Source organism: Lygodium microphyllum, chromosome 7 (genome assembly GCF_053477565.2).
Source record: "Lygodium microphyllum isolate KBCC chromosome 7, Lygodium_microphyllum_v1.1.10, whole genome shotgun sequence".
Classification (NCBI taxonomy): domain Eukaryota; kingdom Viridiplantae; phylum Streptophyta; class Polypodiopsida; order Schizaeales; family Lygodiaceae; genus Lygodium; species Lygodium microphyllum.
The window spans coordinates 125,211,865-125,226,840 of NC_141141.1; the positions used below are offsets into that span (position 1 = coordinate 125,211,865).

At 41.5% G+C, this 14,976-nt stretch overlaps 1 protein-coding gene across 2 annotated transcripts in view; it reads right to left on the reverse strand.

Moving 5' to 3' along the window:
* Positions 1-14,654, reverse strand: part of LOC148033910 (uncharacterized) — a 32,603-nt gene extending 17,949 nt beyond the window's left edge. The window contains exon 1 of one of the 2 annotated variants that reach the window (XM_087681894.1): positions 14,407-14,648. In XM_087681894.1, coding sequence (XP_087538020.1) covers positions 14,407-14,556 — 150 coding nt within the window. In that variant the 5' untranslated portion in view covers positions 14,557-14,648. Of the gene's footprint in view, positions 1-14,406 lie in introns of both variants that reach the window. The other variant, XM_087681895.1, reaches the window with a different exon arrangement.
* Positions 14,655-14,976: the final 322 nt, after the last annotated feature.

Genomic DNA, 14,976 nt, shown 5'->3' on the forward strand with positions numbered 1-14,976 from the left:
AGCATTTGAGTGCTTTCACAAGGATTTTGAGTTAGTTTTTGCAGGACTTTGGTTTGCAGCCCTTCAATTATAAATTAAAAGTTGTTTTCTTGCTGATGACTTTACCTGATATCTAGAAGGCTTTGGTTGTTTTACTTAGCAACAACACTGCTTTAACTTTTGATGGTTTTAGAGGCTCTATTCTCAATGAGGAGATCAAAAGAAAGTCCAATGGAGAAAGCACTGGCAGCCTATAATCTTAGAGGTAGGTCAAAGAAGAGGGGTAATGCAACAAATAAAGGCAAAAGTAGGAGTAAAAGCAAGGGCAAACAGCATGATGTTACTTGCTATCAGTGTAGACATAAAGGGCATAAAAAGCCTGAGTGCCGGTATTACAAGAAAGAGCAAGAAAGAAAAAAGCAACAGGGAAAGAAAAAGAAGGATGACAAAAAAGATGATGACAGCTCTCACTCAAAAGAAGTTGCAAAGGCAAATGTTGCATCATCTAGTAGTACTTGAAGAGCTCTCTAACATTGGAGAGATACTTATTACAGCCTCATGCAATGTAGACACTATGGCAGCAGCAGGTGAAATGCACATCACCAAAAAGGAGGTAATTGATGCTTTACTGTCAGCCCATGATGGGCTGCCCCAATCTTGGATAGTGGCCAGCGGTGCCCGTCAAAAGGCAGCCACAGAGGTTTCAGTCATCTTTGGATTGCATCGTCTAATGAGGGTGAGCCTCTGACATTTAGAGAGAGACAATCGTGTGAAAACAAGAAAAAGTGGGAGCTTTCTATGCAGGAAGAGATGAAGTCTCTGTTTGTAAATAGCACTTGGGAGCTTGCACCTTTGCCCAAGGATAGGAAAGCTATCCCTAATAAATGGATTTACAAAGTGAAATGTATTGATGGGTAGCCCAAGTACAAGGCACGATTGGTTGTTTTAGACTTCCAGGAGGTTCTTTCACCAGTGGTGAAGATGACAACGCTCCGTGTTTTGTTGCTCTCACCACATCCTTGGATTTAGAGTTGAATTAAATGGATGTGAAACCTGTTTTTCTTCATGGTGATCTGAATGAAGAGCTGACATGAAACAACCAGAAGGCTTTGCCATCCCAGGGAAAGAGCATTTAGTTTGTAATCTGAAACACAGCTTATATGGGCTGAAACAAGCCCCTAGACCATGGTACAAAAAGTTTGATACCTTCATGCTGTGTTATAAGTGGATGACATGTTGATTGCAAAAAAGCATAAGAGTACTTTGAATGCTCTTAAAAGACAACTAAGTTCAACCTTCTCTATGAAAGATTTGGGGGCAATTGAACACATTTTGGGCATGCGCATTAAAAGAGAGAGAGGGCAGCCCTTGTTGTTTCTCTCACAAGACAAGTACATTAGTAAAGTACTTGACAAATTTAATATGGCTGATGCTAAGCTTCTCGGTATGCCTTTACCGCCACATACAAAGCTTAGCAAAGCTGATTGCCCAAAGGATGATGCTGCTGCTAGTGCTATGAAGCGCATACCTTATGCATCAGCTTGTGGATCTTTGATGTAAGCTATGGTTGCAACTCGCCCTGACATTGCTCATGCAATGGGAGTTGTTAGCAGATTCATGTCTAACCCTAGCAAGCCACATTGGGAGCAATGAAATATATTTTAAGATACTTAAAAGGTACACAAGCGAAGTGTATATGCTATGGAAAGGGTACACTAGAGTTGCAGGGATTCTGTGATTCAGACATGGCAAGAAATCTTGTCACTAGAAAATCTACCAGTGGGTATGTCTTTACTTTGACTGGTGGGGCTATCTCTTGGTGCTTAAGGTTGCAGAAAATTGTGGCACTCAATACTACAGAGGTTGAATATATTTCAGCCACAAAAGCTTCTAAGGAAGCTATTTGGCTTGGCTGTCTGTCCAAAGACTTCGGCCTTTCTTCACATACTCCAGTGCTTGGTTGTGATAGCCAAAGTGCCATATGTCTGGCTAAGAATGCTATGTTCCATGCACGTACCAAACACATAGATGTTTGGTACCACTTTATATGACAGGTCTTGGAAGATGGTCTAGTCGCACTAACTAAGATCAAAACCCAAGATAACCCTGCAAATGTTCAGACTGAGAGTCTTGCAAAGACTCGCACTTCGAGCCTTTAAGTGGAAGGTTGTTGTGTAAAGTCCCTTCATCTCCATGTAAAATTATGCGGATGTAAGCACACCCTTATTTGTACCCTAACATATAAATACATTTTATTCTTTGTGTACCATAACAAATCTAGTGCACTCATCTTGGGATTCACTCTCTCTCACACTCAAAATATTGTTGCTCCACTCCTAACTCACATTTCCATTGTACACTCATCCCTTCCAACACAGATCCCAAGTCTAGTAGGGCCAAAAAACTAAGAAGAGGAAGGTCCAAGTCTAGAACATGTAGGGCCTCTGGAATGGAGCTCAATGGACAGTTAGACAATTGACGCAAGGTGTTAACGCCACTAATAGGCACCAAAGAAATATCACCAATAGCGACAATACCCTCTGACAAGCATAGATTGTATCAAATTACACCAAGAAGTCATATGACTCAATGCACCATTGTCAATGAGCCAGGGCTGCTCAAAAGACAAGACAATCGAAGAAGGCTCCTCCACCTGATTAATGTATAGAAACACGGACTCAATGGTAATAGTGAGTGACAAAGCATAGGTAGACAAAGGCTCCGATGTAGATCCACCCTTCACTCCCAAACAAGGTGAGGGTATTTCCTTTAACACTTCTCCTTGGGGTGTAAGGTCTTCCCTCAATGAGGACGCGTGAGATATTCTCTGCACTTCCCCACAAAAGCTGTATCAGAGTCGAAACATGACTCCAACTTCTTCCTCTTCCCTTGCTTTTGCTTGGCTTGCCCTATATGCAAGAATTTCTCACTGTGACATGCATCTTGCTCAAGCACTAATGAGACGAGCTTCTTCCAAGTGAGTCTCTCCCGGCTACAAGAAGTGAGAAGATTGGTATAGAACACATCATACATCAATGAGGATGATATGAGAGAAGTGTCACAACTAGGTTCTCTGAAGAGATGTCCATACCAATGAACTGAAAGCTCATCCCAAAACTCCTCCATCCTATGGATGTAATTCCCCATCGTAGGGAAATTTGCAACAAAAAGTTGTCGTAGCTTTAACTCAAGAGATAAGCAATGCCCAAATGTCTAGATCCAAAAGAGAGATGCCAATCTCCTCAAAATCTTTACAATGGTGCAAATACATCTAACATGCACGAGTACAGAATTTGTACAACTCAAAAGGAGAAAAGAGCAGACTCTGTCTGGCATTCAACCAATCCCATAAAGTTGCCGAATCCACAGTCACACCATCAAGAGGACCCATGGTAGATCGGGGTACATGGACAGTAACAAAGTCCCAAAGGTCACACAGACATCGAGGAGACACTCCATGGAACACAACCATAGAGAGATAGGATGGTGGTTGGTCTAAAGTTTCCCGAACCACACGATCCCCCATAGCATACACGTCAGCCATAGATGTCCTTCAATAAGTACCTACAAGAAAACAACAAAGATGCTGCCACTAGGTTTGCTCCACCTGTGCAGGGTCCGTCAACCTATTTATCAGAAAAGACTGATGGAGATGGGGATTATCCAAGATAGGAAGCAATAACTTGATGCCAAGAAAGTAGGCTAACTAAAACCACAAGCCGTAAGCTCTACAGATGATGATGTCAGCACCTAAAAGGGGTTCCCATCCCAAAACAAAGATGGATCTAGTTACGCAGCAATAGGGGAGTCTGTCCGCTAGATAAACAGGCCATCCAGCTTGCAAAAGATGCTATACAGAGTGCTGAGGTGCTGCCCAGGTGAGGGGAAGATCCTCAACAGAAAACTGTCAGCCTGGAACGAGGCCACCCTATCTGCAGGAGAAAGCTCCTGGTCTGTAAATGGAGTACCCTGGACAAAAACGCAGATCTGGCTGCCTGAAAACAGGCCACCCAGGCTGCTATGATGCCACCTAACTCAGGGGTAGGCTTCCAGCTGTTAAATGCAGGGAGTACAAGTGCCTATCCACCTGGAAATGACCTGCCAGCAGTTAGGAGCTGCCATCTACCTGAAACGAGTGCTGGACGGAAGGGCTGCCTGCAAAATGCAAAAGGGCAGACCAGAGAATAGGCCACCCAGCCAGTCAGATGGACGCCCAGCCTGTCAAAAGGCTGCCAAACAATGTATGAGGTAAAACACAGATGTGCTGCCCCCAAAACTGGTGATGAAGATGACTGGAACCACGAACAAAGTGCTCCTCTTCAAGATCTCCAGCTCCCACGCATGGCTCTAATACTATGTGAGAGTGTGCAACGGAAAGAGGAAAGTGAACACAAAGAGGAGACAAAGAGAGAATGTAGGAGAGAAGGAACAATGGAGGTACAAGGCTACAACAATCAGCCCCAACACGCAACTCTACGCATCAATGTGGGTGCCAAATGGTAGCACGGAGATGAGAGAATGAGGGTTGGCTGATCATGAAGGATCAATGATGGAGAATGGATAATGAAAGTGGGAGGGCAAGCCACCTATATATAGACAAAAAAGATGGAAAACCCTAAATATGGTCAAACCCCTAAAAAATAGGTAAAAGGGCACAAAAAGAAATGTACTAATGTGCCCTCCATCTAAAGTGTCTAAAACACATAAAATGGCAGACAAATACAATGCCAGAGATCCTAATGCCCTCATCTAACTCAAATTGAGGCTCACAGGCAAGAGAGAACCACACAAGACACACAATTGCTGATAGATTACACCGTTTGAAGCTTGGCATGGCAAGAAACCCAAAGTTGATTACTTTCAAGTGTTTGGATGCATGGCCTATGCACGTGTTTCGAAAGAGCTTCGTGGAAAGCTCAATGGCAAGGCTGTCAAATGCATATTTATTGGTTACAATTTGCAAAGCAAGGGCTATCACTTGTATGATCCATGCACAAAGAAAGTTTTTGTCAATCGAGAAGTCATATCTGCTGAAAATGCTATATTTTCACATGATCTATTTGAGATGCCAGCCATCCATGACATTGGTGATGTCTTTGAGAGTCTTTTGCCACTTTCTTTGGAGCCCGTGCATGTTGTAAAATGGCCAGACATACATAATTTAGTAAGTTGTTGCTGCATCACATGCTCCCAAACAACAAGGTTATGATGATGGTTTGCTTCATGTAGTGGAAGTTGCAGTAAAGCATTAAAGGGCTACTCTAAATGGAGCCCAAATAGTGTCTAGATGGCTGTTACGTACTCTCCAAGCAAGTAGAATGGATGCTCCTTTACCTCAGTGCACTGGAAGGGCTCCTAAGCATGCAGCACATGATGCAAGGGGGGTCCATTTGACTCATTTAATGGAAGTAGATGATTGTGATGAGCATGTATTTATGAGCTCACTGCTAGATGATGATAAGCCTACTTTCTTCGACAAAGCTCAACAAGATATACATTGGATACAAGCCATGCAGGAAGAGTTAGACTCTATTGCTACTAACTCTACATGGGATTTTCTATCTTTACCACCTTGTAAGAAGGCTATTGGCATGAAATGGTTTTTAAACTCAAACAGAAGACTATGGCATTGGATACAAGCCATGCACGAAGAGTTAGACTCTATTGCCACTAACTCTACATGGGATTTTCTATCTTTACCATCTTGTAAGAAGGCTATTGGCACAAAATGGGTTTTTAAAATCAAACACAAGGCTGATGGCACTATCGACAAGTACAAAGCGCAATTGGAGTAAAAGACTATGCACAGAAGAAAGGCATAGATTGTGATGAAACCTTTGCTCCTACATGCTATATAAGTACAGTGAGATGTGTGATTGCTATGACTACAAATCATGGCTAGAAAGTACATCAATGTAAAATGAAGATAACTAAAAAATGAATGAAAAGTATTGAATATTGAAAGAATTAGTATAGAATTCTCAAGGGCAGAGTTGATTGACGGCTAGTGGTTCATGTGGAAGCAAGTTAAGGGAGGTGTCAATGTGCATCATCCACCAAAGGTAGATCCCAAGTATTGTAATCACTAGTCAAAGTAGAGGCTAATAAAGAAAACTGTTGTTGCAAACACAAAAACGACCTACAAATGCGAACACATATAAGGCCGATGCTAAAAAGTGCTCCAAACAACAAATAGCAACAAGGCAGCCTGTAGGGATGAAAATGCAGTAGCCCACCAAGCCGTTGATCAAGGCAGTAGCTAGGAACATTTGAAGAGGAGTTGCAACAATTGATAGAGGGTTGGAGTAATGGCAACACTAGCTAGAACCAAATGCAAGTGTGGGCAACCTCGAATGATCATGACCACAATTGGAGATGATGAGGAATGAATAAGCAGGAGCAGGAGGAGCAATCGGTAGCCACGTAATAACAAGGACCAACTAGGGATAGACTATGATGACAAGGGCTGCACACTCTCCATTCATAGAGATGGAACCAACCAAAAAGTGGGGAGTTTGCTTATGGGACACTAAAACACACTAAGTGCATTTGAGATTTGGGACTGTTAAATGAGCTAATGAAGGTTTAAGGTATAATGCACCTTTTTTAGCTTTACACTTCTTGAGTCTCAACCAACCCCAATGGTCTCAAGCAACCTTGAGAGGCAAGTTCCCTCTCCTTTTGACAAGTGGCATGCCTTCAAATGTAGCTCGAGAAAAGAATTTCCAACACTTGAAACTTGTGGAAAATTAGAATCCTCTTGTCCTGCCCACAAATTGGTCACTACCGATCCACCGCTTAATGTGCTAAGCCCTTTGAACTTGAAAATCTTTCTAACTTTCATTGTCATGTAGGAAATTTTGCCCCCCTATTTTGCCTTTGTAAATACCTTTATGAATCAAGGCATACATGTGTAAAGAAACCCTAATTAGGGTTAGCTAGGGATTAGCTAGGGTTTACCTATAAAATGACAGCCAACCAAATGTAGCATACTCGCTTGATCATTGAAAGACATCTTGTTCTAGGGAACTTCTTGTATTCCATTTTTTAGCTATGGTAACTTGCCATGTTAATGAAGGTTAGTCTCTTTCCATTTTCAATTTGTCTTGTTGATTTCCTGTTTCTTTATCCATGGTTGGACATGGAGCTAGGCCAATTTAGGCTAGTTAGATTAGCTTCATTACAATGGTATCAAAGCATTAGTTTAGATCCTGTCAGAAGTCATTTTCAAGCAATAGATTTAGTTGCAGTGACTAGGAAGTGAAAACCACAGTTCAAATTTAATCACAAGAGTTAGTTCTTCCATAACCATGGTCTGACATGGGGATCCATCACAAACCGTGACTAAGATGGAGGTTCTTGGCATGAACCAATGGATAATGGTGGGCTCCAACCAATTTGGTAACTCGTGGCCAAGTTTTGGACCAAAAATTGGGGTGAGTTGGACAAAATGAGGGGTACAAAACTTAGTTTGGTTCAAACTTGAGTTACTTTTTCAAGAACAAGGATTCCTCCCTTTCTTTTCAAGCTTCTCTCATGAATCCATGGCCAAGGACTCGATCAATCTCTTTCCCATGATTTGGCTCTATTAGCCTTCTTCTTGCTCTCTTCAACACATGGACAACAGCAACGTGAACTACGCCAACATACAAGGCTGCTCAAGACATTGCCATTGCAGACCTTGCCCCCACTCATCCCATCCGCTTGGAACTCGCCTTGAATCTCTCGATCTTCTACTATGAAATCTTGAACTCCCCCGATCATGCCTGCACGATGGCAAAACAAGTGTTTGATGATGCAATCTTGGAGCTGGATACTCTAGGGGAGGAGTCATACAAGGACAGTACGCTGATTATGCAGCTTTTGCAGGACAACCTTACCTTGTGGAAGGCCTGTATTATCACTGCTAGGTTTTTTTTCCAATTGATCCACAGACAGGAGAAGCTTGCCTAAGGAGCCAATGATTGTAAATGCACCCGAAGGGCTATGTGATGAGGTTGTAGAGTCCAAACTCCCTGATGAGAGGCCAACGGCTTGACGCACCTATGGCAGCAAAGACAAGCTTGGTTTGGAGAATAGGAAGTCATGCAGATCCAAGCCATCATCGGCCAAACTAGAGAGAACTAATCCATGGCTAAATGAAGAACAAGATCCTGGAAGTCAAAATGAGAAAGCCAATCCCAATCGACTTTCTTTGTTGTGCGAGAGGAGAATCGGCTTAAGGCCTCTAAGTTTCCTGCTGCTGTCTTTGGAACATTGCTTTCAATGTTATGATTTGCAATTGCAGAAGCACTAGTTTTATTTCCCAAATCTATGTTTGTATCCATAACAGAAGTGCCATCTTTGAACTTCATCGTGGTCACTTCAACCTCCTCTTCAATCATGATTGCTGACTCCACCGAAATTATACTTCTAGCTATGCAGTGAAGATTGTTACTAGCGGTGGTGAGCATACTTCACGAAAGCAGTAGCGACAAAAGCAAGAGAGCAAACATCACCGGATGTTTACACCTAGTCAAGCATCGATTAGTGCAATACCTTGTGGTATAGCTGTGGATGATCGAATTTCAAGCAGTCCCCTTTCGGATGCTGAGAGTGAAGAAGGGAAAAACCAGGGAAAAGTTGTTTTCCAACTCCAGTTCTTAAAGCATGGACTGTTTCTGTGGATGATCGAATCTCAAACAAGCTGCAAGTGAAGCCAGAGCTAGGGATGAGCAAGTCATTGTGGAGAAGGCCAATGTAGAGGCTCGAGAGAGGGTGGCTGAAAGGACCAAGTATTATTGTCTTATTCTCTGCCAATGTGCAGTTAAAAAAACCTCTACCCTTGCAATCCCTAGCAAAGGCTCACTTGAGTGGAATGCCTTAGCCTCTTCAACCCCTTCCGCCTTGACTCTTTCCTTTGGGAATTCCCAAGCAGAAACTTATGTGGCCTTGTTGGCCTCAGTGAACTGCCAGATGTTGCTACTGTGGTGAATGTTCAAGTCGACTGGAAGGAGACACCAGAGACTCATATCATCAAGGCCAACTTGCTTGGCATGAAGAAGGAGAGTAGCGAACATGAGAACAACACAACATCAAAGACGAAGGCATCTTTGAAGTGAAAGCAACTGCTGGTGATACGCACCTGGGAGAAGAAGACTTGCAAAGAACAAGATTCACCAAAGTAGTGGGAGAAGATCCATTTATGCTGCACCTACCTTCCTCTTCTGAAAAAGCTTGGCATATTTGGGAGTGGTCTCTGTATCAGCAGCAATGGAAAAGCATAAACATGTGCTGAAATAAACTGTTGAACACAAGACAAAAGAAAAGAAAGAGAGAACACAATACCGATGAGAACTCAGATGTATACTCGGGAAATGGAGTCCATATACCAAGACATGAGACAGTACAGATACAATGTGAGTCACCGACTGTGGAGGCACTGGCACCTGCTCCCTCTCTCCAAGAATTGTCCAGTGATGAATGAATGAATGAATGAAGGGAACCAAACCATATATAGGACAAATAAATGCCCAAAATATGACTGGTCTTAAATGTTGGCCGACTGGCTGCAAATAATACCTACACCATAATAAACAATGGCAAATAAAATGCCTAAAATGTCTCTGTGCCCAGCTTGCTGAACCACAAGTCCAGACGCAACCATGAGTTGACTAATCTGCTAACAGATTGGGGATCATGAAAATATGATCTATTGACTTGGTTTATGACTCAGATAACTTGGATCAGTAATGCACATGTTTCTTGAAGCAAATGTTACATAGGTACTTGACAATGCAGTTGGAAGGCAATGTATCATCTTGGCTACAGCATATTGGTCACATGTATGCTTATGGAATGCTGAGTAATGTATATGACTTTGGATTCTAGTGCAAATGGGATGTTTCCACCTACTTCAACATTCTACAGCTCCCTCCTACTCACTGAAGTGACTTGACATTGGGTATTAGCTCAAATTGGATAAGAAGTACCAAAAACATTTGCAACAGGGCATAAATAGGGTGTAGTCCAAATAGGGACAGATTTGGAAAAATTTGCTACAGACATTAGTAGCATCATTTTAACGACAAAGGGACAATTGGGCTTGATACTAGACATCACAAGCTTGGATTGGAGCTAACAAATGCTTCATTTGGATACATATTTCTCAAGTTAGAGCCTATTTTGTTCCAACAGTTCACTAGCAGTTTATTGTGGACAGTTCTGGAAATTCTTAAACAGAGAGAGGTATTGCTACTCCTAAATTCAAACCAGGGTTTCTACTTGATGTTAGACATCCTAAGCTCCAAGTCAAGCTATCGTACACCTTATTTGAACTCGTATTTTTCAAGATAGAGTTGATTTTGTACCAGTAAGTCACTATGGACAGCATGTACCACAGGGGGTGACAGACAAGAAAATTTTGATGGCTGCATGGAAAATCATGCATGTCTTGGGTCTTATGGACAACATGGTGCTTGTACCTTATGTAGCAATGTTGGGCACCATCAAACTCATGCATGTGGAGACTTTAATGCAAGTAGAAGTAATGTCTATGAATAGCATATATTGGGATCAGTTGCTACTCCAATGAATGGTTATGGATTTGATTATGGTGGCATGATTAGACATGAATATGCAGCACAAGATGGAATGTATGGGCATAGTTCTTATAAGTAGCATTATTTTTATGGTTATGATCATGATGATTATGCCAATTCTAACCCTAATTCTTTTGGGCAGCAATAGCATGTTAATCATAGTCATGTTTATGATCAACCATTTGGGGAAAGCCTCCATTCAAATCAATCTCGCATTCATCCAATGAGTGGGCAGCAACTGCAATCAAATGCTCCTACAAAAAATTAGGCCCTATGCATAGACATATGAGCATGCCTATGTTATGGATACTTATTCTTCTCAGCCACAAGTGTTTTATTATCAGCCACAAAGGATTGGAAATGCTTATGTGCAGCCTTATGCAGTAAACCATGGACAGCAAGCTCATGGTTATGATTATCATTTGATAGATGGGAAAAATGTCCGTCAATTTTCTTTCAGTGGTGTACATGACATCTACTTGCCAAGTCGTATCTTAGAAAGCATAACTTCCAAGGGCCTATGTTATAAATGCAATGAGAAGAACACTCTTGGGCATGACAATGTATGCAAGGCAAAGCATATTAATGTATCAATTGTTCTTGAGTTCCATACTCCTCATGGCATTGGAAGAAAGCTTATTTCTCATCAACAATTGATGGAAATGCAAAGGCAGCTGATATGCTACAAGTGTAATGAGCATTGGTCACCTCATCATGAGGGTTATTGCAAGAATAAACGTTTTGCTACAGCCCTTGTCTTGGAAGACCCAATGGAAGATGTAAATGTGGGGCAAGGACATGATAGTCATGGGCAGCAAAAATATGATACCTATGCTGAAAATCATGCTGAAGATGTGACTAGGAAGTAAGGGAAAATTGCTCTAAATGCCATACATGTAACACATGTAGTTGATAAGCAATCATGTATAGAAGAACAAGAAGAAGAAAATGTTTTTAGTAACCAAGATGAAGAACCATGAGATGCAGTTGTAAATGAAGAACAAGAGTATGTATATGTCAATGAGGATCAAGAGGACTATGCAGTCAACCAAGATGATGCATATGACAATGAATCTAAAGAGGACTATGCAGTCAACCAAGATTATGCATATGACAATGAATCTAATGCTGAAGATGAAAGGGCTGAAGAAGATTCAATTGACCAATCAAGCATTGAGGATATGGAATCATTACATGATGATTTTCAGCAGCTCATACCTCATGTAAATTATGACTTTCAACAGCCTATTGATTACGATAACGATTCAGCAGGCTTTCTTCATGATTATGGGGATGATACCTTGCATTATGAAGGAGTTGACGATAATGCTGATGATCTTTCATTCCCATATGATCCAGGGATTTACATGAATGCATCTATGGATTATGGACAGGATTTATCACATCCTTTGGATCCTGGAGGTGATAATAACTTTAATGCAGAATACCTCACTTGATGGTTTTTCATTTTATTCGGGTGAGGTTAGCACTGCTTTGATGGATGACAACCATTTTTTGGGGGATTCCTTAAGATCCGGGTTGATTTTGGGATGATTTCATGTATCTTGGAACAGGAGACAGCTTGCTGTATAGAAATTCTATGATAAATTAAATTGCCCTGACGCAATCAAAATATGGGTTTGAGGGTATAGGTTGATGCCTTGGGTTACATAATTCGTATCTACATCTCAAACACTGAATTTGGACACTTCAGCCAGAAGTTATGGGCATTTTACTTCAGCTACCTTATTCAGCCCTACTCTCTGTTTCATTACAATTACTCCTATCCTATGAAGACCATTTATTGAAGATCCGCTTTTGGAGTTTATCATGGATTATGCAGCCTCTACTCTACCTTCTTACATGTTTCCATCCTTGTAATCAATGTAATTCCAGCTTAGAGGACAAAGCTTCTTAAGGAGGGGATGGTTTGTCATGTAGGAAATTTTGCCCCCCCCTATTTTGCCTTTGTAAATACCTTTATGAATCAAGGCATATATGTGTAAAGAAACCCTAATTAAGGTTAGCTAGGGATTAGCTAGGGTTTACCTATAAAATGACAGCCAGCCAAAAGTAGCATTATCACTTGATCATTAGAAGACATCTTGTTCTAGGGAACTTTCTTTCTCGTATTCCATTTTTAGCTATGGCAGCTTGCCATGTAATGAAGGTTAGTCTCTTTCCATTTTTAGTTTGTCTTGTTGATTTCCTGTTTCTTTATCCATGGTTGGACATGGAGCTAGGCCAATTTATGCTAGTTAGGTTAGCTTCATTACATTCATTAACCTTATTCTAAGCATTAGATGTTCAAATTTTCTCCAGCCCAATGAAACCACAAGTCATTTCCAAGGGTTCATTTAATGGCTAGAGCCAAGATTGTCACCAAGCACCCACTAGCACCTACCCAACAGAACTAATCAAAACTTTTGCCAATGTCTCCCACTACCCAACTTGGCATTTCCTCTATCACCATGCCCAAAATAACTTGGACCTCACATGTGCCCAAATATCTCAGTGATGATATGTTGGGACAAATACAAGGCCCACTTGGTGGCCAAAGGATTTGCACAAAAGCCAAGTGTAGACTCTGATGATACATTTGGTCCTACTGCACAGATGGCCATCATTTGCACCATACTTCCCCCAGCAAACCATAGGAGATGGCTGGTTTTCCAGCTGGCTGTGAAATTAGCATTCTTGAAGGGGGACTTAAAAGGAGGAGCTCTATGTGGAGCAGCCTCTTGGATTCTCCACTTCAGATGGTAAAGTGTACAAGTTGAAGAAGGCTCTGTATGCCCTTAAGCAGACTATTGTCCTTTATGTCAAGTAGATGATCACGTTTGCTCAGGCCAATTAAAGTGACCCTTGATTAATGTTTGCAATATGGCAGTTTAAAGTTGTTTGTCATTAATTCCAGTTATACTAGCATGAAATTTCACGAGGCTGTTTAAGGAATCGAGTTTTAATCGTGAGTGATCATGGTGAGATCTGATCAGCAAACAAATCTTCTTTTCCAGTAATCCTGCCAAGTTGCTAAGTAGCACAAGGAGTCTACCAAGCAAGCTGGAGTGTTTGTGAAGAAGGCAAGCAGGAGTGTTCATGGTTTAATTGTGGTTTGACTGTTCAGGCAATATCATGGCTGGTGTTGAGGCAGATTCAAGGAACAGAAATGAAGAGTGTCGGTTTAAGTTTGGATTGTCAAAGCCTATTGTTTCAGAACAAGCCACCTTGGCAATTCATACGATAAGCTGCTAGCTTTATCTTCCGGCACAGTCAATAAAAATTATACATACTGCTATGCTGCTAGCTTTATTTTCCGGCACAGTCAATAAAAATTATACACACTGCTTATGCGGAATCACAGAGCCATAAATACAATTTCTTGCTGGGTATCGTTTCCTCCTCGAGCACATGAAATTAGCATTCCCTTGTTCAAGTCGTGCAGTGGGGCTGCAATTCTTACAAAATTATCCATGAATGTCCTGAATAAAATATACCATCTGCTTGTTTCAAATGGATCCAACATCCTTAAACCGATCCACGCTACACCAACTTTGGCCTGCCCTATTTCTCTTCGCCTGACTGTTAACCTCAAAGCATCCCCTGCCCTTAAAAGGCATCCAAATGCAAGAGCCTTAAGAACACACACACCGTCGCTCCCTCCCTCCCTTTCTCGCGTTCGTCAGAGAATCTTTAAATTAACACTGCGTCATAAGCTATATCAAATTGATGAAAACCATGAGAACCCGAAAACGTGCAATCCCAAGGGCCTTCTCTCTCCTCAGGCATAAGCAAAGCCTTGAAATTACAAGAATGACGAATTATCTTCAGAGTTTCTGTGACTTGCCTCTTTCCTGTGGTGCAGGCATTCGAAATAGTCCTCCCGCAGGGCGGCGCATTCTGACGGCGTGGTGCAGCGAGACATGCACTCGCTGAAGTCCATCCACACATCGAAGCATCGTCCCTTGTTACCGTGAATCCCCCATCCCGACGACATAGCTTCTCTCTCTCTCTCGTCGTAATGGGAGCTTCTCTCTCTCAGTTAAAACTTTAACACACACATCAGGATTTTCACATTGAAAGTAGTACATGTATTACTTGAAACATGGATGATGGAATTCAAGTTCCATTTCATAAGCATTGCATTGGCGTGCAATCATGATTAGATCAATTGAATTACATCCCACTAATCAAGGTTCACTAGCAATATTGTTTTTCCTACCTTGGCTTTTTTTGTTTGTCTAGAGCAGACGAACACATAGCATGTGTGACATGTCGCAACAAGAAGCCAATCAATTCAATCTATTTAGAACAATGCTCGTTTTCACCCTAAGAACTCAAAATTGATCCACAAGTAAGGCTAAATTTTGTAGCAAATGTCCATAACCATTTTTAGCATGTTGCACAAGTTTGTACA